The sequence below is a fragment of the Phoxinus phoxinus genome (assembly GCF_949152265.1).
Source record: "Phoxinus phoxinus genome assembly, chromosome: 1".
In the NCBI taxonomy this organism is placed as follows: Eukaryota; Metazoa; Chordata; class Actinopteri; order Cypriniformes; family Leuciscidae; genus Phoxinus; species Phoxinus phoxinus.
The window spans coordinates 281,464-306,368 of NC_136876.1; the positions used below are offsets into that span (position 1 = coordinate 281,464).

The 24,905-nt window shown below is 45.8% G+C and overlaps 2 protein-coding genes across 3 annotated transcripts in view; one reads left to right on the forward strand and one right to left on the reverse strand.

The window, feature by feature from the left end:
- Positions 1 to 24,905, forward strand: part of LOC307006888 (uncharacterized protein) — a gene marked incomplete at its 3' end in the record, with an annotated part of 285,408 nt that overhangs the window by 95,321 nt on the left and 165,182 nt on the right. The gene's annotated exons all lie outside the window — the stretch shown is intronic.
- tcf20 (transcription factor 20) lies at positions 952 to 22,701 on the reverse strand. Of its 2 annotated transcripts, none has more exons than XM_079636028.1 (6): positions 22,450 to 22,701; positions 2,944 to 10,786; positions 2,743 to 2,836; positions 2,576 to 2,625; positions 2,082 to 2,179; positions 952 to 1,997 (listed from the first exon to the last, which is right to left on the reverse strand). In XM_079636028.1, exons 2-5 carry the CDS (start codon positions 9,883 to 9,885, stop codon positions 2,123 to 2,125), a joined length of 7,143 nt encoding a protein of 2,380 aa, XP_079492154.1. In that variant the 5' UTR covers positions 9,886 to 10,786; positions 22,450 to 22,701; the 3' UTR covers positions 952 to 1,997; positions 2,082 to 2,122. The 2 variants fall into 2 exon arrangements, with proteins under 2 accessions (XP_079492154.1, XP_079492153.1); XM_079636027.1 differs by having other exon boundaries at positions 952 to 2,000.

Genomic DNA, 24,905 nt, shown 5'->3' on the forward strand with positions numbered 1-24,905 from the left:
CACAGTTGAAGAGTACATATGATAAACATTACAGACTTCTACATGCTTTGTAAGTGGGAAAAAATGCAACATCGGCAGTGTATCAAATACTTGTTCTCCCCACTGTATAAATACACACACACACAGTCGAACCAAAATTTATTCAGACATCTTCATGATTTCTCACATTATCAGTTTATTCGCTATAGAAAATAGTAATAAAATATGACAAGAGTTATGAACTCAGTTGATATTTGACAGGTTTTGTCCGTCCTATTGTTAGACTGTCTCACACATGAATTATGATGAATATCTGTCAGCTGGTAAATTTAACTACACAATTAGATAATACCAGTTTAGCTCAACCAGTGACCAAGCAATGCTTCATTGTGTCCAGTGTGTGTGTAAAAAGAGCATTAGCAATTACAGACAAAACACTTCAGCAGAACATGACCAGCTCAAAGTGTCTGAATAATTTTTTGGTTCCAAACTTTTTATAAATTTGACTGGTAGTCACTGTATGAAGAATTATTGGGTATAATATGCCACAGTTTACTTTATTTTGCTAAAATGAACGAATTAAACAAATGAAATATAAAAATATATATCTGGTGTCTGAATAATGTTTGGTTTGACTGTACACACACACACACACACACACACACACTTGGCATTTTCAGTAGATCCTTGTGGGTGATGTAGTTTTTGATCACTAATTCCACTGTTAATCATGATTATTTTAAAACTAAGTTAGTCTGACGGCTTGAACAGAAACACTTCCCGTGGATGAACAATTGCAGCTCATAGTAGGTCTGTCTTTAAAGGGTTATAAGATATCAGTGAAAATCTACTTCAAAATCTCTATTTCAACGCCAGAATAGTGAAGTTAGAGCAGGTTATTCTGCGCATTGGCACGGATCTGAGACCGCAGAAGTCAAGTATTGTGAACAGACACACACACACACACACACAGCAGCTCTCCATTGTATAACTGTATTCATGAGTCAGAAGCATATTGACAGTTTTCTAGTACATGTTGTTTTCATATGGGGAGTCTTTTCTTTGCGTTCTTATTTTCAGGAGATTTTTTTAGAAAAATGACAGCGATTGTTCTGGAGATGGAGATCTGCACTGCTTTCCCTTGAAACGCTGCAGGAATGTTAGTCTCGACCCGTTCACGAGTAACTCACGAGTCCCGATGCTTTACCTCTCATCCCAAAGCTTCCCCAACTGTGAAAAATAACGCAATGTCCATTCTCCTTTCTCTCATCTATAGCACAAAACCCTTGAGGTGGAAAATAAGAACACTTATCAAAGGAGCAAAGACAGACACGAACAAGCTACACACGCACACACGCACACACACACACACACACGCACACACGCACACACAGGCACACCTTCGAAGGCAATATATGTGCATCTCCATGACAACAAAGTCTCTGTGGCAACTGGACTTCCGCTCCACGTGATGTCACGAGTATGATGTCATAACGGGTCACATTCTGGTCCTCCTGATACGGACATTCCATCAATCGCTCAGAATTCTGTCTAAAATACTGATATAAACAATAGTGATGTTTAAAATAATGGTAATATGAGTTATGATATAAAATACTACATATAACTGGTGTAAATACACTGCCTCTCTCTCCTTCTGTCCACATGGTCCCCTTCCCTCACTCAGTTCTCTTGTTCCCAATGCGGAGCTCCAACGAACTAACAAAGATAAAAGATGACAACAGCGGACTCAAAAGTCAAACGTTGCGAACTGAAGTCATGTTTTGAAAGGCAGTTAGCGTTTCTTCATCTCCATCTTCTGCTCTGTCCTTTCCACGAGGGATCGTTCACCACAGAACAGGTGATGAATGGAAAACCTCTGTTATTAGTGTTCTTTTGAGAAAGTCTTTGAACTTTACATTCCGAAATGTAATCGTCGGTAACCATGGTAACTCCGATCTCGAAGCATGAAGGCGTTCCCACTTCAGCTGAACTCGCACAGTCAGGAATCTCTCTCTCTGCTGGGAAGCACAGGTACAGTCAGGTCAACGACAGCACCGGGTTTAGGTCACAGAATCAAACACAACATTGGGTCCACTCACGTCTGATCTGTGCGTGATTCGTGTGGTGTGTGTGTGTGTGTTCATCCTCTCTCTGACTGCTCCAGGTACACGGCTCCAGGCTTGGCAATTCTGTTGCTCTGTTCAAACAGAACGCATATGTACACAGAAACACATTTATAGTCACACTGATGAAATAACTTTTCATAAAGTAATAAATCATCGCCAAGATTTTAAAAAAAATGAGGGAACAACTTAAGTTGGGGAAACAAATTCTTAATTTTGCCCATGATTCACTAAAACAAGGAAATTAAGTCGTGGCCACCATTTAACTTAAACAAGGGAAGGAATTAGCAAGTCGTGGCCACAAATTCACTAAAACGAGGGAACAAATTAATAAGTCGTGGGATCAAATTCTTAATTTGTAGCAACTATTTAACTAAAATGAGTTAAATTGACGTCATGGGTACAAATTCTTAATTTGTGGCCTCGATTGACCACATTTCCAGATTAATTGTGAAGTCTTGCTCTCTTACCTTGTGCTTTGGACACCTCAGAGAAAAGTTGTCTTCATTTAGGGAGCAATCTTTAGATTGAGAGTAAAAACAATATTATTTAGCACTGAATGTCAGTCCCTCACATCTGATCACAAAGACTTGCTTTAATAAAACCAAATGCAGCCCGCAGTGATGCCACATCTCACCTGCTTCTATGGCACAAAGGTAGTGGTACCTCAGGGTGCAGCCTTTACTGTAGCAGCCCAGGGTGGAGCCCACCATCTCACAATGGGAGCAGCTCTGAGGAGGGGAATTAATCACGAGAAAAGAGGAACTAACATTAACAACAAGTCAATGTTACAGCAATAAGCCACATATTAAAACAAGCGGCAGAACTTTCTACTCACGGTGTCTCTAGCACCATCTAGTGCCTCCTGAAGGCCATACAGTCTCCCGTTGACCAGGTATACGCCACTGGTCCACACGATGCAGCCCTCGTGCACCCACAGCTCCTCGGGGTCCAGAGGCACTAGTGGGAGCTGGGTAAGTTGGGCCATGGGGCCCAGAGAGTCCTGGCTGGGTGGGGGTGGCTGGAAGGGCAGGGAGGCTTTGCTGTTGATGGGAACAGTTCGAGGTAAATCTTCACTGGACTTATGTCTTCTTTTGAAGCGTGGATGGGATGTCAGTTTTCTGTGCTGGGGCCTCTGTTGGGAATTCTCGACATGCAACTGCTTCAGTACGAGTTCACTATCCAGTTCTTGTACATTTGATGTACCCAGCCCACTCACCAGTTCTGTAGCCGGATCCCAGGTGTGAGCAGTTACCTTTAAGGGGGAGCTGCTGGTCATAGCATTGTGGAAAGCCATTTCTTCACCCATGCTGGGAAAGACAGTGCCAATGGGGGTGGCTGGGGATGTTGGGTTTGTTGCCTGACTTACTGTGCAATCGCTATTAACATATGACTTGACATTCTGCGAGTCCTGTAAACTTGTATCCTGGGGAGTCGAGTCTGTCGGAATGGATGTCATACTGCAAACTGTGGTAGCTGCCCCATGGTAGGACAAGGTTTGTCGGACTTGAGGTGGATTCTTAGGGAGCTTGGCTGCATATTCAGCTGGGTAAAAAGGACCATAGAGATCCCCGAGATGTTTGTAGTTGGCCCATTTCTGGCAAAGACAGCATAGGAGGCGACCAGTGTGTCCAGTCTCTGATATCACAGGCCCTGACAGAACATATCCAGACGTTGGAAGTATCTTCCCGGATTGCAAGGCAGAATCAACTTGCTCTGAAACCCAATTTTCTTTTGTTCTTTCATTTTCCTTTTCTTTTCTCACAAGCTGAGATGACAGCTGGGTATTTAACGGGCCATCAGCCCCAAAGTGACAAGCTTTGCCTCCACCTTTTGATTTTTCATCCTCTGCATTAATAATGGTACAGACTGCCCCAATCTCTGCTACCTTTTTTTCCACATGTATGTAAGGAGCAAAAACATTATTTCTGGTATCTGGGAATATTCCACACAGGCTCATGCTTTCCCTACCGCTCGTTTGAGTGTCCAGCTCCTCTTTGGAAGCCATTCCTCTTCTTCTCTGATTGCCACTTGTACCAGCAGTCTCATTGCCATCCTTCCCCTTTCTCTGTTTATGTCTAGCAGGCTTCAAATCTAACTCTGGCTGAGTCTCTTCGCACTCTACATCCTCCTTCACCACCTGGGTTTCAGCAGGAGGGACAACACATGGACTAGGGTTCTGCTCAGGTGGTGTTGATTCTTGGGGCACTTCATCTGCTGTGTTTGGGACTGGGACAGACTGAGGTACAGCTGTAGGTGAGGGGAGAGGAGAGGAAGGTATGCTTGTTGCTGCATTCTGAATTTGTGCTTGGGCACGTTTCTGCTTATTCACACTGCCTACTGGGCGACCCTTTTTCTTCCCTGATGGGAAATACCCTTTGGGCACCATGCTATCTGATAGTTTAGACTCAGAACATGTCAACCCGAGAGAATTCATCTGGTGCTGAGAAGCTCTGGACAGAAGGTGGTGCCCAGGGCTCTGGCCAGTGGTGGTCCCATAGTAATCCCCACCTGGGTAATCATCAAAGCCCATACCAGTCTCTTGCAGTTTCTGCCTAAGCAGGTTAGCAGCTGACTGCTCGCTTCGCCGGGTTTCCAGCTGTTGATACGTGTTTGTGAACTGCTGTATATCAGACAATGCAGATGAAGATGGAGGAGGGGATCCCTGTACAGGACAAGGTAATGGAGGAGCTGGTGGAAGGGGTCCTAACAAAGTAAAATCATCCTTATCATTTTCACCCACCAAAGACCCTGAAGATACAGCAGCACCTAATCCAAAGTCAAAATCTTTTGGCAAACTTCTGAGGGTACAACTGCTAGAAGCGGTTGCACCTGGTTTGAGAGACTGAGAATCACAGGAGAAGGCATCTTCAACTGGTCTGTATGGCATAAGATCCTCTAAAGTATGAGAATCATCTAGGTAAGATAAACAGGCCTCCTCTCCTTGAGGAGCACTAGCAAACGACGTGCCACCCTCAGGGTCTGGCATGTCAGAGGTGTAATGAGATACTTCCAAGAAGTCAGATTCCACGTGACTGTTGTTGAAGTCATTTTTTTTCACACTTGGAGTAATTTTCTGCACGATTGCCTCAAGTTTTAGACCACGACCCTTTTTTGGGGGAAGAAACTTTGCTTTGGACTGAGGAGGTGAGTTTGCACTGGATATAGAATGCTGAGTCTTAGGAGAATGCAATTTTGGCTGAGTATCAGTACTGCTAGAACAATTGTTGATTGCATGTCTAGAATCAGAGTGGGACTGAGATAATGGGGAGTGATAAGCTGATCCTGGCCGCTGACCTGTAACATCCTGATGCTGCCTCTTAGCTGGAATAGGAGAAATAAAAGATCTAACTCTCCTTCTCATGATTAAAGGGTTGGTTTCAGCCGATGCTCCAGTTTTAGTTAGTCTCTGTCCCTGCTGAATGCCTTGGATAGCCTTACCGGTGTGCCCTGCAGGGCTAATAGCACCGGCTGAAGCCACTGAGTGGAAAGATTTGGCAGTGTCTTCTGCACTCTTATCTGAGATGTCCTCTTCTTTAAGTTTAGTGCCAGTATTTGTGACTTGTTGAGAAATAGCATGCTCACGAGGCATTGCAGTTGGTGGTTGTCCAGCACCATCTCTTTCAGAATAAGTATCCCATATTTTCATGTCAAAGTGTGAACGGGGATAAGAGTGCTGCCGAGATATGTGATGCTGATTAGGCAGAATATCATTTGAGGATTGGGATTTACACTTTTGTTCAGGGAGTCTCTGAAGAACATGCTTGTCCATACCTCTTAGCCTTTGCCTGTCAGGAGTCCAGTCGGGTCTGTCTTGAGGGGGTAAGCTCTGTGGAAAAACTTGTAACTTGCTAGTAGAGGGTGTGGTTTTAGAATATGCTGATATGGTGTGGAATGGTCGATGAGGCGTAGGATGGGAGATCATTTTTTGTCCATCCATGGTGTCACTGAAGCCATATGCTCTGAAACGATCAACTACCTGTGAAAATGACTGGTGTCTCGGTGGTGAGGACAAGGGATTCGAGGACATTTGCGAAAGATATGGCACGTTGCTGGTGGCTTCATTGTTGCCTTTGGCACTGCTGGTCTTTTCTATATCAGAATCAACATCTACAGGGGAATGAAGGGGCTTATTACATTCCTTACTGGGTGGCGTGCTGCAGTAACCATCTGTGTTCCGGCATGCAGCTTCAATCTTTGATGAGTCCTCCTTGTTTTGTGCTTTCTTTGCTTTTATTTCTTCCTTGCAGCATTCTTGACCGTTTGATCCAGAAGAGGAAAATGGCTGCTGAATGACTGAGGGTCCAGTGGTCACAGAGTGTCCTCTCTCTCTTTCTGGTGTTGTTCGTCGAGAAGGAGACACATCGCAGATTACTGACCGCCTTCCTGAGGACGTGGATGTCTGCGATTGAGTGTGACTGATAGGACCTACACTACATGCCAGTGGCTCAGCTTCCTGTAAAAGCAGTTGTTCCACAGCAGAAGGAGAGGTACCATATCTGGAGGGTTTTCTGTGCTGCAAAGAATAGTCAGCCAAATTAATGTGCTTTGGAGGGGCTCCTGTTGTGAGATCTAAAGACTGCTGCATGTGGGTGGACTGGCTTGGAGACAGACTGGTTTTGCCTTTTTCTAAGGAAATCCCATGAGTCACATTGGGCTTGTGTGCTTCAGAATCCCAAGAGGGATGAGGAGGGCCTAAAACCATCTCATTATCTGGTCCCTGATTTTGACTTGTATTTGGTGGTTTTCCAGATGCCATTTGACTGAACTGGACATTAAGTCCACCCATAATTGTTTGAGAGCTCATTGAATGTGAACTCAAATTTTCAACCATGCTGCAAGGTAGTCTACTTTGATAACGGTGCTGGGATGTATCTTGAGGTTGTTGATGAACACTAGGGGTCTGGTCGGTACGTCCATAGCGTCGATCTAAGTGATGACCTTGGAGGACTTCTTGCAAAAGACTTGGAAACGATTGCTGAAACTGAGAACTGCTATCTTGACTTCTTGAGACGATACCTCTCCCCCCCTCCAAAGCAAAAACACCAATCTCCTTTCTGGCAATAGACCCATAGCTGGCCTGCAGCTGATGATAATTCTGGCTTCTATTTGCACCCATACCACTCCCTAGTCCTAACTTTCCCTTGCTCTTTGCAGAATTGAAATGTACCTCAGGATTACTGTATTTAAATGACACTGGGTGAGATTGAATAGAGGAGATGTTTTGGCCAAATTCTTGTTTAGGGGAAATATCATATTGTGACACATATGTTTCCATGCACACTTCACCCTCTCCATTATGATTTCTTGTCTCTCTTAAGACATTGACATCATGTCGCTCCTCAGGATTGCTGTGTTTGTTTGGGTAATGAGAAACAACATAACGTGGAGATTTGGCTCCTGTGTGCTTGCTTGATTCAATATTCAGTTCAGAACGAGCAGAGACAATAACCCCAACACCTCCAACATTATGTTGCTCTGAAACATTCACAGTTTTACTTGGATTTTCAAAATGTTGTGCATCTGTCTCCGCTTCATCCTGTGTGGTAGAGACTGATAGTCTATTCTCTGAATTTTCTCTATCACAGGGAGGATCTGCACTTTCAACTTCACTTTCTTCATCTTTTATCATTTTGATCATTCTTACCTTCATTCCATTATCATTAATACCAGGGTCTCGTTTTTCTGCACAGTTCGGATGTGCTGAGGGAATGGGAGATGGTGGAGCAGGGGCATATAACTGTTGTTTTGGGCTGTGTTCTGCAGAAGGATGAACTGATGGTGATGAAGAGGAGGAGGGCGTCAGGGTTTCTGGTGTCTTTGTTTGAGACTCTCTAGTAGATGACTGTTTTGAAGCTCTTGAAATGACTCTAGGGTTGACCTGGAGATCCAATGCCTGTTCTGATGACACCTGACTCTGTGATGATGGGTAGCTCTGTGGCTCAGATTCATTGCTTGTTCCACTTGCCTGCCTAATTCTCTTGCATTCTAATTGCTGATTCCCTTTTGCTTCCAGCATCTCAGAACTCTCTTCATTTGCTGAGGTCTGACCACTGGCAATGGCACTTCCAGATTTGTTTTGGTTGCCCGGTAAAGACTGAGATCCCTGCTGCATCTGAAGGTGATGTGCATTGTCTCTGCTCTTCCTCTGAGGCAGCACAGTGTCTGTTAGCAGCATGTGCTGCACTGTATTAGGTAGATTTTCCACTTGAGAGGTCAAAGCATTTAGACTATTTAGACCAGGGTCCTGCAAGAGTTTTTCATGAGGATACAGGGAGCCATCATCCCCTGGACCGCCTCGAAGACCTAGTCCCATTCGGTTCTGACTCATGGAAGCGTGACCGATCCCTGCACTGTGGTTCAAACCAGACACTTTAGGTCCTACACCGCTACCACAACTACTAATACTGCTATTTGAATTGGGAGTGGGGCTCAGCTGAGGTACGGCCTGCAGAAGGCGTCCATGGCTTTGGCTGCTGCGAGTGTTTGAAACAGAGGGGTGTGATGACGTCTGCATATGCGTAGCTGCACTATTCCCCTCTGAACTCCCCATTAGTGGAGACGAGGAGGAGCTGCAACTTGGAGACTGTATAGCAGATGGAGCAGGGGAGGGATTAGATATCGGACTGAAGTTCTGATGAATGTGAGCCTGTTGACTTTGGGAATGCATAGGAGATTTGGTAAGGTCTTGAGAGGGTTGTGAAGGCAGAGCAGGGCTAGAGGAGACCGATGAATGGGGGAGTTTGGACTGCAGGTGTCCTTGGTGCTGCATTTTGAGGGAAGGGTCATAACCTGCTCCAGTGCTGTGCTGAGAGCTACGCTGGGAACTGGGAGCATGCTTGTGAAGGGACTGCGATTGGGGCGAATATGGAGGATGAGCAGACGATGAGTAGCTTTGTCCCATATTCTCACAGCTGTTTGAAGCAGATGAACTTGTATGAGTGTTTGGATTAGACTGACTGGGCGAGTTATTCATTTTGGTATCCGTACTGCTGTTGCTGATCACGTCGTATCGCTGCGGTGGAGAGTTGTACATTCCAGTAGAGCCTGAGGTTGCATTAATGTAGTGTCCGAACTGAGGGGGTATTCTGTTTCCAGAAAGCGGGTACGTCCGGTGATGCTGACCTTGGTGTAATCCTTGATGTGAGGGATATTTCTGACCATGCTGGCGTTGATGCATTTGAGCACCTGATTGTACTGAAGTAGAATGAGCCATACTGTATTGCTGGGAAGGAGAAAACGAACCAGCGCTGCCGCTATTACTACTCCCAACCGCAGAGCCACTGCTGGAGCCATACTCCATAGAGTAGGGAGAAACCATTCCAGAGGACGACCCTGAACCAGATAAGTGCGGGTACTGGTGAGGAACATGTCCATCTAGGTTCGTGTACCTAAATCCCGCACCATACGCAGCTCCGCCTCTTCTGCTTCTTTCTCGCCCACTCACTGAGAAATAATAATCCACACTGTCTTTACGGTAAGAGTTCCCTCCTCCTCCTCCTGCACTGTGAGCGCTCCCCTGCGCCATCTCTCCAGGTGCTCGTCTGGACCCATAGCCGTGCACAGCAGGAGCGTGTAGCAGATGCTGTTGGCTCCGCAGGTGCAGGAGCTGCCCGTGACTCTGCAGGTTGGGTTGAGCTTGCTGCATGGCGTAGTCCTCGGAGGTTCTGGGGGATATCTGAAGGTCTGAAGGGTGGGCCGGATACGGGGAACTGACAACACTTCCTCCCCGGCTAAACCCTGGATGAATAGGGACTGGACTGTTGGGAAAATTCTGCATTTTTGTGTTTTAGAGTTTCGCAGAAGCTGTAATTGGTAACCTTTCTTACGATAAGGATCCAAATGGCAAACTGGAATGTTTAGTATTAGCTCTGCATTTAAAGAAACCAAGACACATATGTAGCAGCAATGTCTGCTAATCAAAACTGAGCTTTGAGCTGAATTTGCTGCTCGAGTTAAAAAGTAAATAGTAAACAATGTGAAGATGGGCAATGCAGCAGCAATTCATTCACAAAAATGGTGTCACAATTGCCACTGTGGCTTGGCACTAGATCCAAATAGCTCAGATAATGAAAGATTAGTATTGTCACAAAATGTCTATTAGCCAAGAGGTAAAAATTCTCCACCAAAATTACAACTCAATTACGTTTCATTACGATAATGTCAATATCTTGATACTGTAGTGTGACACGTCTCTTTGCCGTTTGGTAACTGTGCGAATGGATGTGGGTAGCAGCCATGCATTCGGATTATAATAGTTCATCAACTGGTTTGCAACCAGAAAAGAGAAAATATGACTCCAGTTGGCACATGTATTCACTGACACTGAAAAGAGCTCGAGAAAGATCAATACTTCAAGATCATGATTTTTTTTCATATTTCCTGTGTAACAGGGATTTTCTGCACTCTCTCAATTAATGTTTCAGTGAGGTCTTTGCCAACAAATATTTTCCAGCTGCTTCCAAACATTTGTCCTTTCCCATGTTAGTTCCACTCCAGCAGGATTGTTGTTTTGTTTCTTTGCTCGTCCAATCCTTACAGTACGGTGTTCTTCAGCCTAGCTGGTCCTAGCTCCAGGTTTTCCATAGTCAGTAACATGCCATCCAGTTGCTCGTTTCATCCGATCCTTTCAGTAGGATAGTGTCTTGCTCTCGCTCTTGAAACAGGAAGCTTGAGACGGTCTGAAAGCACAGGGAAAACACAGCATATATCAATGTAAATCTTTGCTTTAGTGCTACATTCATATTTTTTAACAACCAAATAACCCAAGGGCACTTAGTCAAGAAGAGTAGGGATGCACCGATACGGGTACCAGTATGGGTATCAGACACATATAGTGTGTGTGTGTGTGTGGTGGGACATTGTGTGTGTGTTAGAGCTGAAACAACTAATCGATTTAATCGATTAAAATCGATTATTAAAATAGTTGTCAACTAATTTAGTCATCGATTAGTTGCTAAATAACATTTATTTGCCGTAAGCGGTGCATATTTTAAATCTGCGGTGACCAAAGTGTGGCAGTAATGAGCCACCGAAGGTTTTACTCAGCCAGTACAGCAGGAGAAGTAGCGAATAGCTGGCCTCGTTTTATGTCACGTGCTTCCCGCACAGCGTCTCTGCAGCATTCAGCGAGATGGCGGAGGCAGCGGCAGTGGAGTAAGCTCGAGTAATCGAACGAAGTCATCCGAAAGTGGGGGAGCACTTTACTTTGAGCCTTCAAAAAAGAAGAGTAACCTGTAAACTCTGCACTACTGAACTGGCCTTCTCTCTATAGGCGCGCGCGATCACTATTACTGCAGAGATCACGAATTAGCATTGTCATCTTCATCTTTGCAGCCAACACCTGTGTGTGTGTGTGCTCGCGTCTCATTGAGTATGTGCATCGAGAGTTTGTGCGCGCACGCGCCTCTCATATAAACATGTGCCTCTCAATTTTATTCAGTTTTATTCTTATTCTTCGTGAATATTTTTTCAGAAAGATTCCTTGATAAGCTTTGCTCAGGATGTTGAACTACTTTAGGAGCCCTAAGGACTGCCATGGTGAAAACATGATTTGAAATCTCCTTGTGAGATTTGCTAGAGTACGTATGGGTCAGTGTTTTGATTGCAGAAGAGTTCAACGAAGGATTACTAACACATAATAAAACACAACTCCAGGTATGTTTTTGATGAGGATATGACAGTGCAAAATGGTTAAAATCTCTAAAAAGTCTATGTTGAATGATAAAGACCCTTTGTTAATAATTTACTTGGGGAAAAATGGGCAAAACTAAAATATAAGTGAATAAACCGATTAATCGTAAAAATAATCGAGCGATTAATCGATTATCAAAATAATCGTTAGTTGCAGCCCTAGTGTGTGTAGATATTGTGTGTGTGGGGGGATATTGTGTGTGTGTGAGGATATTGTGTGTGTGTGGATATTGTTTGTGTGTGTGTGGATATTGTTTGTGTGTGGATATTGTGTGTGTGTGAGGATATTGTGTGTGTGTGGATATTGTGTGTGTGTGGATATTGTGTGTGTGTGAGGATATTGTGTGTGTGTGGATATTGTGTGTGGATATTGTTTGTTTGTGTGGATATTGTGTGTGGATATTGTTTGTTTGTGTGGATATTGTGTGTGTGTGTGTGTGTGTGTGTGTGGATATTGTGTGTGTACAGTGTGTGTGGATATTGTGTATGTGGATATTGTGTGTGTGTGTGTGTGGATATTGTGTGTGTGTGGATATTGTGTATGAAGGACCCGCGGTGTGTGTGTGTGGATATTGTGTGTGTGTGTGTGTAAATATTGTGTATGAAGGACCCGCGGCGCGGTGTGTGTAGAGTAGGGCTGGGCGATAAAACGGTATCGGTATTTATCGACGGTACACCATTGTCGGTAACGATATAAAAAATGTTCGATATGCCGTTCAATATTTCCATTCAAATGCGCGCGCTGACGCAACCACCACAACGTTGCCCAACATCAAATGACAAGCGCAATGAAAGCGGAACGAAATCGCGCTATTATTCAGACCGTTTCTCAGTTTGGACCAATATCAGTGCGCCACTGAAGTAATTACATCGCTACCCATCAAGGTATCACACACCGGACGAGAAGCGCCGCGTCTATGACAACTCGAGGTATCGCACACCGGACGAGAAGCGCCGCATCGATGACAACTCGAGGTATCGCACACACCGGACGAGAAGCGCCGCGTCTATGACAACTCGAGGTATCGCACACACCGGACGAGAAGCGCCGCGTCTATGACAACTCGAGGTATCGCACACACCGGACGAGAAGCGCCGCGTCTATGACAACTCGAGGTATCGCACACCGGACGAGAAGCGCCGCGTCTATGACAACTCGAGGTATCGCACACACCGGACGAGAAGCGCCGCGTCTATGACAACTCGAGGTATCGCACACCGGACGAGAAGCGCCGCGTCTATGACAACTCGAGGTATCGCACACACCGGACGAGAAGCGCCGCATCGATGACAACTCGAGGTATCGCACACACCGGACGAGAAGCGCCGCGTCGATGACAACTCGAGGTATCGCACACACCGGACGAGAAGCGTCGCGTCTATGACAACTCGAGGTATCGCACACACCGGACGAGAAGCGCCGCGTCTATGACAACTCGAGGTATCGCACACACCGGACGAGAAGCGCCGCGTCTATGACAACTCGAGGTATCGCACACCGGACGAGAAGCGCCGCGTCTATGACAACTCGAGGTATCGCACACACCGGACGAGAAGCGCCGCGTCTATGACAACTCGAGGTATCGCACACCGGACGAGAAGCGCCGCATCGATGACAACTCGAGGTATCGCACACACCGGACGAGAAGCGCCGCGTCTATGACAACTCGAGGTATCGCACACCGGACGAGAAGCGCCGCGTCTATGACAACTCGAGGTATCGCACACACCGGACGAGAAGCGCCGCATCGATGACAACTCGAGGTATCGCACACACCGGACGAGAAGCGCCGCGTCGATGACAACTCGAGGTATCGCACACACCGGACGAGAAGCGTCGCGTCTATGACAACTCGAGGTATCGCACACACCGGACGAGAAGCGCCGCGTCTATGACAACTCGAGGTATCGCACACACCGGACGAGAAGCGCCGCGTCTATGACAACTCGAGGTATCGCACACCGGACGAGAAGCGCCGCGTCTATGACAACTCGAGGTATCGCACACACCGGACTAGAAGCGCCGCGTCTATGACAACTCGAGGTATCGCACACCGGACGAGAAGCGCCGCATCGATGACAACTCGAGGTATCGCACACACCGGACGAGAAGCGCCGCGTCGATGACAACTCGAGGTATCGCACACACCGGACGAGAAGCGCCGCGTCTATGACAACTCGAGGTATCGCACACACCGGACGAGAAGCGCCGCGTCGATGACAACTCGAGGTATCGCACACACCGGACGAGAAGCGCCGCGTCGATGACAACTCGAGGTATCGCACACACCGGACGAGAAGCGCCGCGTCTATGACAACTCGAGGTATCACACACCGGACGAGAAGCGCCGCGTCTATGACAACTCGAGGTCACACACCGGACGAGAAGCGTCGCGTCTATGACAACTCGAGGTATCGCACACACCGGACGAGAAGCGCCGCGTCTATGACAACTCGAGGTATCGCACACCGGACGAGAAGCGCCACGTCGATGACAACTCGAGGTATCGCACACACCGGACGAGAAGCGCCGCGTCTATGACAACTCGAGGTATCGCACACACCGGACGAGAAGCGCCGCGTCTATGACAACTCGAGGTATCGCACACCGGACGAGAAGCGCCGCGTCTATGACAACTCGAGGTATCGCACACCCGACGAGAAGCGCCGCGTCTATGACAACTCGAGGTATCGCACACACCGGACGAGAAGCGCCGCGTCGATGACAACTCGAGGTATCGCACACCGGACGAGAAGCGCCGCGTCTATGACAACACGAGGTATCGCACACACCGGACGAGAAGCGCCGCGTCTATGACAACTCGAGGTATCGCACACCGGACGAGAAGCGCCGCGTCTATGACAACACGAGGTATCGCACATCGGACGAGAAGCGCCGCGTCTATGACAACTCGAGGTATCGCACACACCGGACGAGAAGCGCCGCATCTATGACAACTCGAGGTATCGCACACACCGGACGAGAAGCGCCGCGTCTATGACAACTCGAGGTATCGCACACACCGGACGAGAAGCGCCGCGTCTGTGACAACTCGAGGTATCGCACACCGGACGAGAAGCGCCGCATCTATGACAACTCGAGGTATCGCACACACCGGACGAGAAGCGCCGCGTCTGTGACAACTCGAGGTATCGCACACACCGGACGAGAAGCGCCGCATCTATGACAACTCGAGGTATCGCACACACCGGACGAGAAGCGCCGCGTCTGTGACAACTCGAGGTATCGCACACCGGACGAGAAGCGCCGCGTCTATGACAACTCGAGGTATCGCACACACCGGACGAGAAGCGCCGCGTCTATGACAACTCGAGGTATCGCACACCGGACGAGAAGCGCCGCGTCGATGACAACTCGAGTTATCGCACACACCGGACGAGAACTTTGTCACTCAGAAACTCACAACTCAGAAACTCACAACTCAGAGAAACACACAACTCAGAGAAACACACAACTCAGAGAAACACACAACTCAGAAACACACAACTCAGAGAAACACACAACTCAGAAACACACAACTCAGAGAAACACACAACTCAGACAAAACACAACTCAGAAACACACAACTCAGAAACACACAACTCAGAGAAACACACAACTCAGAAACAACTCAGAAACACACAACTCAGAGAAACACACAACTCAGACAAAACACAACTCAGAAACACACAACTCAGAGAAACACACAACTCAGAAACAACTCAGAAACACACAACTCAGAGAAACACACAACTCAGAAACACACAACTCAGAGAAACACACAACTCAGAGAAAACACAACTCAGAGAAACACACAACTCAGAGAAAACACAACTCAGAGAAAACACAACTCAGAGAAACACACAACTCAGAGAAAACAACACTCAGAGAAACACACAACTCAGAAACACACAACTCAGAAACACACAACTCAGAGAAACACACAACTCAGAGAAACACACAACTCAGAGAAAACAACACTCCGAGAAACACACAACTCAGAAACACACAACTCAGAAACACACAACTCAGAGAAACACACAACTCAGAAACACAACTCAGAGAAAACACAACTCAGAGAAAACACAACTCAGAGAAACACACAACTCAGAGAAACACACAACTCAGAAACACACAACTCAGAAACACACAACCGGCTCATATTCCTTCACATCTCTAGGAATCTGCTCAGAGACATGTGATCAGAGACATGTGATCAGAGACATGTGATCAGAGACATGTGATCAGAGACATGTGATCGAGACATGTGATCAGAGACATGTGATCAGAGACATGTGATCAGAGACATGTGATCAGAGACATGTGATCGAGACATGTGATCAGAGACATGTGATCAGAGACATGTGATCAGAGACATGTGATCAGAGACATGTGATCAGAGACATGTGATCAGAGACATGTGATCGAGACATGTGATCGAGACATGTGATCAGAGACATGTGATCGAGACATGTGATCAGAGACATGTGATCAGAGACATGTGATCAGAGACATGTGCTCAGAGACATGTGATCAGAGACATGTGATCGAGACATGTGATCGAGACGTGATCAGAGACATGTGATCGAGACATGTGATCAGAGACATGTGATCAGAGACATGTGATCAGAGACATGTGATCGAGACATGTGATCGAGACATGTGATCGAGACATGTGATCAGAGACATGTGATCGAGACATGTGATCAGAGACATGTGATCAGAGACATGTGATCAGAGACATGTGATCGAGACATGTGATCGAGTCATGTGATCAGAGACATGTGATCAGAGACATGTGATCGAGACATGTGATCAGAGACATGTGCTCAGAGAATGTGATCAGAGACATGTGATCAGAGACATGTGATCAGAGACATGTGATCAGAGACATGTGATCGAGACATGTGATCGAGACATGTGATCGAGACATGTGATCAGAGACATGTGATCAGAGACATGTGATCAGAGACATGTGATCAGAGACATGTGATCGAGACATGTGATCAGAGACATGTGATCAGAGACATGTGATCGAGACATGTGATCGAGACATGTGATCAGAGACATGTGATCAGAGACATGTGATCAGAGACATGTGCTCAGAGACATGTGATCAGAGACATGTGATCAGAGACATGTGATCAGAAACATGTGATCAGAGACATGTGATCAGAGACATGTGATCGAGACATGTGATCGAGACATGTGATCAGAGACATGTGATCAGAGACATGTGATCAGAGACATGTGATCGAGACATGTGATCGAGACATGTGATCAGAGACATGTGATCAGAGACATGTGATCAGAGACATGTGATCGAGACATGTGATCGAGACATGTGATCAGAGACATGTGATCAGAGACATGTGATCAGAGACATGTGCTCAGAGACATGTTATCAGAGACATGTGATCAGAGACATGTGATCGAGACATGTGATCAGAGACATGTGATCAGAGACATGTGATCGAGACATGTGATCGAGACATGTGATCGAGACATGTGATCAGAGACATGTGATCAGAGACATGTGCTCAGAGACATGTGATCAGAGACATGTGATCAGAGACATGTGATCGAGACATGTGATCAGAGACATGTGATCAGAGACATGTGATCAGAGACATGTGATCAGAGACATGTGATCAGAGACATGTGATCGAGACATGTGATCGAGACATGTGATCGAGACATGTGATCAGAGACATGTGATCAGAGACATGTGATCAGAGACATGTGATCGAGACATGTGATCAGAGACATGTGATCAGAGACATGTGATCAGAGACATGTGATCGAGACATGTGATCAGAGACATGTGATCAGAGACATGTGATCAGAGACATGTGATCAGAAACATGTGATCAGAGACATGTGATCAGAGACATGTGATCGAGACATGTGATCAGAGACATGTGATCAGAGACATGTGATCGAGACATGTGATCAGAGACATGTGATCAGAGACATGTGATCAGAGACATGTGATCAGAGACATGTGATCAGAGACATGTGATCGAGACATGTGATCAGAGACATGTGATCAGAGACATGTGATCAGAGACATGTGATCAGAAACATGTGATCAGAGACATGTGATCAGAGACATGTGATCGAGACATGTGATCGAGACATGTGATCAGAGACATGTGATCGAGACATGTGATCGAGACATGTGATCAGAGACATGTGATCGAGACATGTGATCAGAGACATGTGATCAGAGACATGTGATCAGAGACATGTGATCGAGACATGTGATCAGAGACATGTGATCGAGACATGTGATCGAGACATGTGATCAGAGACATGTGATCAGAGACATGTGATCGAGACATGTGATCAGAGACATGTGATCAGAGACATGTGATCGAGACATGTGATCGAGACATGTGATCAGAGACATGTGATCAGAGACATGTGATCGAGACATGTGATCGAGACATGTGATCAGAGACATGTGATCAGAGACATGTGATCAGAGACATGTGATCGAGACATGTGATCAGAGACATGTGATCAGAGACATGTGATCAGAGACATGTGATCGAGACATGTGATCAGAGACATGTGATCAGAGACATGTGATCAGAGACATGTGATCAGAAACATGTGATCAGAGACATGTGATCAGAGACATGTGATCGAGACATGTGATCAGAGACATGTGATCAGAGACATGTGATCGAGACATGTGATCAGAGACATGTGATCAGAGACATGTGATCAGAGACATGTGATCAGAGACATGTGATCGAGACATGTGATCAGAGACATGTGATCAGAGACATGTGATCAGAGACATGTGATCAGAGACATGTGATCAGAGACATGTGATCAGAGACATGTGATCGAGACATGTGATCAGAGACATGTGATCGAGACATGTGATCAGAGACATGTGATCAGAGACATGTGATCAGAGACATGTGATCAGAGACATGTGATCAGAGACATGTGATCGAGACATGTGATCAGAGACATGTGATCGAGACATGTGATCAGAGACGTGATCAGAGACATGTGATCAGAGACATGTGCTCAGAGACATGTGATCAGAGACATGTGATCGAGACATGTGATCGAGACATGTGATCAGAGACATGTGATCGAGACATGTGATCAGAGACATGTGATCAGAGACATGTGATCAGAGACATGTGATCAGAGACATGTGATCGAGACATGTGATCGAGACATGTGATCAGAGACATGTGATCGAGACATGTGATCAGAGACATGTGATCGAGACATGTGATCAGAGACATGTGATCAGAGACATGTGATCGAGACATGTGATCGAGACATGTGATCAGAGACATGTGATCGAGACATGTGATCAGAGACATGTGATCGAGACATGTGATCAGAGACATGTGATCGAGACATGTGATCAGAGACATGTGATCGAGACATGTGATCAGAGACATGTGATCAGAGACATGTGATCAGAGACATGTGATCGAGACATGTGATCGAGACATGTGATCGTGCAAGTAAAGCTTTTCTTGCGATCTTTCCGTGTACAGGTACTCTATTTTGACACAAGAAGCACGTTCAGCGCGGTGTGCAAGCGAACAAACACCGTCTAGAAAAGAGAACGAACATGTCCTGCATCTGAGGCTAAAGTAATAACATTGAGAATGCAATGGCGTATTATATTCCTCTAACGCAAACGATCGGCCGCTGATCAGGGACGTGCAGACGCAGAGATCCAGATGATACACTCTTCCTCTCCAAGATCTGTCTATCACTCGTTCTAGCGATGCAGAAGCGCGACTCGTGGCGAGAGACGTGAATATGGACGCTAGCTTAAATTAGCGCAGTGATGAGGTGTGTGTGTCGCTTCAACTAAACAACTTCCGCTCGATTGGGACTAACAGCTGCTGTTCATTTCTCTGCTGTTCGTTGCTCGATTTGAATAAAATCGAATCGCGGGATTCCAAAAGATTCCCACCGCTACCGCACTCCAGGGTGAGGCGCGCGTTTCCCAGCATGCCTCTGGATCACGCATCTACGGAGTTTAATTAGCAGCGTCTGTAATGAGGCTCTTTAATGGCATCATTAGTCATGTTGACACGTGTGTGTTTCTCTCACACAATACCTGTTGTGTGTGTGTGTGAGTGCGTTTATGAGTGTGTGTTTCTCTCACACAATACCTGTGGTGTGTGTGTGAGAGTGCGTTTATGAGTGTGTGTTTCTCTCACACAATACCTGTGGTGTGTGTGTGAGAGTGCGTTTATGAGTGTGTGTTTCTCTCACACAATACCTGTGGTGTGTGTGTGAGAGTGCGTTTATGAGTGTGTGTTTCTTCCACACAATACCTGTGGTGTGTGTTTGAGAGTGCGTTTATGAGTGTGTGTTTCTTCCACACAATACCTGTGGTGTGTGTTTGAGAGTGCGTTTATGAGTGTGTGTTTCTCTCACACAATACCTGTGGTGTGTGTGTGTGTGTGTGTGTGTGTGTGTGTGTGAGAGTGCGTTTATGAGTGTGTGTTTCTTCCACACAATACCTGTGGTGTGTGTTTGAGAGTGCGTTTATGAGTGTGTGTTTCTTCCACACAATACCTGTGGTGTGTGTTTGAGAGTGCGTTTATGAGTGTGTGTTTCTTCCACACAATACCTGTGGTGTGTGTTTGAGAGTGCGTTTATGAGTGTGTGTTTCTCTCACACAATACCTGTGGTGTGTGTGTGTGTGTGTGTGTGAGAGTGCGTTTATGAGTGTGTGTTTCTCTCACACAATACCTGTGGTGTGTGTGTGTGAGAGTGCGTTTATGAGTGTGTGTTTCTCTCACACAATACCTGTGGTGTGTGTTTGAGAGTGCGTTTATGAGTGTGTGTTTCTCTCACACAATACCTGTGGTGTGTGTGTGTGTGTGTGAGAGTGCGTTTATGAGTGTGTGTTTCTCTCACACAATACCTGTGGTGTGTGTGTGTGTGTGTGAGAGTGCGTTTATGAGTGTGTGTTTCTCTCACACAATACCTGTGGTGTGTGTGTGAGAGTGCGTTTATGAGTGTGTGTTTCTCTCACACAATACCTGTGGTGTGTGTGTGAGAGTGCGTTTATGAGTGTGTGTTTCTCTCACACAATACCTGTAGTGTGTGTGAGAGTGCGTTTATGAGTGTGTGTTTCTCTCACACAATACCTGTAGTGTGTGTGTGAGAGAGTGCGTTTATGAGTGTGTGTTTCTCTCACACAATACCTGTGGTGTGTGTGTGAGAGTGCGTTTATGAGTGTGTGTTTCTCTCACACAATACCTGTGGTGTGTGTGTGAGAGAGTGCGTTTATGAGTGTGTGTTTCTCTCACACAATACCTGTGGTGTGTGTGTGAGAGTGCGTTTATGAGTGTGTGTTTCTCTCACACAATACCTGTGGTGTGTGTGTGAGAGTGCATTTATGAGTGTGTGTTTCTTCCACACAATACCTGTGGTGTGTGTGTGAGAGTGCGTTTATGAGTGTGTGTTTCTCTCACACAATACCTGTGGTGTGTGTGTGAGAGAGTGCGTTTATGAGTGTGTGTTTCTCTCACACAATACCTGTGGTGTGTGTGTGAGAGAGTGCGTTTATGAGTGTGTTTCTCTCACACAATACCTGTGGTGTGTGTGTGAGAGAGTGAGTTTATGAGTGTGTGTTTCTCTCACACAATACCTGTGAGTTTATGAGTCCGTTAACCAGTGAGTGTTTGTGAGAGCGTGTGATCCATTTACCAGTGTGTGTGTGTGTGTGTGTGTGTGTGAGTGACCCGCTAACCTGTGTGTGTAATAATAAGCGTGCAAAAATGTGTGTAATGCGTGTGTTTGTGTAATGTGCGTGAGTGTGTGTGTGAGTATGTGTTTGTGTAATGTGAGTAATGAATGTGCGTGTAATAATGTGTGTGTGAGTGAGAGGGAGAGAGAGTGAGTGTGTGTGAGTGTATGTAGGCCTACTAATGTGTGTGAGTGTGTGTATGTAATAACGTGTCACGTGTGTATAATAACGTGTGTGTAATATTGTGAGTGTGCATGTAATAATATGTGTGTGTGTGTGTGTGAGAGAGAGAGTGTGGGTGAGTGTATGTACTAATGTGTGTGAGTGTGTGTATGTAATAGCGTGTGTATAATAACGTGTGTGTAATATTGTGAGTGTGCATGTAATAATTTGTGTGTGTGTGTGTATAGTTTAATTTGACATCTGTCATTATCTGAGATTTTTTGGCTGAAATAATAACAATAACAACAACAACAAAGATGATGACGCTGATGATGAGTTTGCAGTGACACTATCACTGTGTGTGTTCATAAGATAACATCAGAATCTGGAGTTAATGCAGGACCCGACATGATATTGGTGGAAACATCTAGAACTCAAACCTCCTCCATTCTGCTCTATTCTGCTGGTTTCTCACAGCACATTAGCATTAGCTCTTTAGCATGGCTCAGATTCGCGCACAAACACCGAATAAACGCGTTCAATCCGTAGATTTATGAACGCGTCAGAGGAGCGAGCGCGACACACATCGACGCTCGCGTTCCCTGAATATAAACGCGTTCCTGAGGCGAATCGCGAACACGATGAGCGGATCCCTGATGCTGCAAACACACAACAACGCCACAGTAAACACACACACACACACACACAGATGTCTGATAATGTGCTGTTTTTACCGGACAGGCCCGTCTGATGTCCCCGGGCTCGAGTCCCGTGCTCCCCCGCTCCCCTGCACCGATCCGCGGCTCCCGCGCCGAGCTCACCCGCCTCACGGAACCGACCGGGCCTCGAACTCCACCGACACGGAGTCGCTAACGTTTTTTTCCCTTTTGTCTTTCTCTTTCTCGCGTCAGGAACAGCGAGAGGAGCTTGAGCGGTCCACGCGCCCCCCCCCTCACGCGCGCACCGCATACATCACGCACGCGTCTGACGCGCACATCTGAGGAATCACATCATCACACTCACACACAAACAACGCTTTACCTGGAACCTTTCTTTGCATAGAGGGCTCTTTGTGGCGGAGAAAGGTTAAGTGTTCACGGTTCTCTGTGGAACCTGAATGTTCTTCTATGCTGAGAAACACCTTTATTATTTGTAAGAGTTTTCAGTCATGATGGTGATGAATATCTGAGGATATGAGAACAGCTGCAGTTACTACTAATGTGTCTGTCAAACATCTGTCCGTATATTTACACTAGCGCGCTATACAAATATGGAGCCGATTAATGAACGGAACCGAATCTGAGAGAAACGCTTCTGGATGAACATGATCACATGTGGGCGGGGCTTGATTGTGTCTTTGTGGAATTGATTGGATGGTTGTGGTTTGCTATTGGCTAATCTCACGTGAGTGACAGGTTGCCCCGCCCTCATCACCAAAGAAGAGAAGAGATGCTGCGAGAGAAACTTATTCTGATTCAAGATGATTAAAACACCCATAAATCATGTACAGTGAACACTGCAATATTCCATCAAATAAAGACACGAGCCCCGCAGCCGGGCTGTACAGTGAGAGCAGCTGAGGCGAGCCGAGCCGAGAAGAACCCCTCAGCTGTTTACTCTCACTACTCATGTACAGGTACATCACGGCTTCGGGGCCTTTATGGTTACTATATTTAAAAAAACACTAATGTAATGCAGTCACCGGTGTGTGTTTGTGTAACACTAATGTAATGCGGTCACAGGAGTGTGTTTGTGTAACACTAATATAATGCAGTCACAGGTGTGTGTTTGAGTAACACTAATGTAATGCGGTCACAGGAGTGTGTTTGTGTAACACTAATATAATGCAGTCACAGGTGTGTGTTTGAGTAACACTAATGTAATGCAGTCACAGGTGTGTGTTTGAGTAACACTAATGTAATGCGGTCACAGGTGTGTGTTTGTGTAACACTAATGTAATGCGGTCACAGGAGTGTGTTTGAGTAACACTAATGTAATGCAGTCACAGGAGTGTGTTTGTGTAACACTACTGTAATGCGGTCACAGGAGTGTGTTTGTGTAACACTAATGTAATGCAGTCACAGGTGTGTGTTTGAGTAACACTAATGTAATGCGGTCACTGGAGTGTGTTTGTGTAACACTAATGTAATGCGGTCACAGGAGTGTGTTTGAGTAACACTAATGTAATGCAGTCACAGGAGTGTGTTTGTGTAACACTAATGTAATGCAGTCACAGGAGTGTGTTTGTGTAACACTACTGTAATGCAGTCACAGGAGTGTGTTTGTGTAACACTAATGTAATGCGGTCACTGGAGTGTGTTTGTGTAACACTAATGTAATGCGGTCACAGGAGTGTGTTTGAGTAACACTAATGTAATGCAGTCACAGGAGTGTGTTTGTGTAACACTACTGTAATGCGGTCACAGGAGTGTGTTTGTGTAACACTAATGTAATGCAGTCACAGGTGTGTGTTTGTGTAACACTAATGTAATGCGGTCACAGGTGTGTGTTTGTGTAACACTAATGTAATGCAGTCACAGGAGTGTGTTTGTGTAACACTAATGTAATGCAGTCACAGGAGTGTGTTTGTGTAACACTAATGTAATGCAGTCACAGGAGTGTGTTTGTGTAACACTAATGTAATGCGGTCACTGGAGTGTGTTTGTGTAACACTAATGTAATGCGGTCACAGGAGTGTGTTTGAGTAACACTAATGTAATGCAGTCACAGGAGTGTGTTTGTGTAACACTACTGTAATGCGGTCACAGGAGTGTGTTTGTGTAACACTAATGTAATGCAGTCACAGGTGTGTGTTTGTGTAACACTAATGTAATGCGGTCACAGGTGTGTGTTTGTGTAACACTAATGTAATGCAGTCACAGGAGTGTGTTTGTGTAACACTAATGTAATGCGGTCACAGGAGTGTGTTTGTGTAACACTAATATAATGCAGTCACAGGTGTGTGTTTGAGTAACACTAATGTAATGCGGTCACAGGAGTGTGTTTGTGTAACACTAATATAATGCAGTCACAGGTGTGTGTTTGAGTAACACTAATGTAATGCAGTCACAGGTGTGTGTTTGAGTAACACTAATGTAATGCGGTCACAGGTGTGTGTTTGTGTAACACTAATGTAATGCGGTCACAGGAGTGTGTTTGAGTAACACTAATGTAATGCAGTCACAGGAGT

What these genes read in the sequence shown, in the direction of transcription:
- tcf20 (XM_079636028.1), bottom strand. Translation starts at nt 9,885, where the DNA reads ATGCAGAATTTTCCCAACAGTCCAGTCCCTATTCATCCAGGGTTTAGC. An exon ending in TAGATGGTGCTAGAGACACC is followed by an intron (nt 2,837 to 2,943) that starts GTGAGTAGAAAG and finishes TCCCCTCCTCAG; the next exon opens with AGCTGCTCCCATTGTGAGAT. An exon ending in CCTTTGTGCCATAGAAGCAG is followed by an intron (nt 2,626 to 2,742) that starts GTGAGATGTGGC and finishes CTCAATCTAAAG; the next exon opens with ATTGCTCCCTAAATGAAGAC.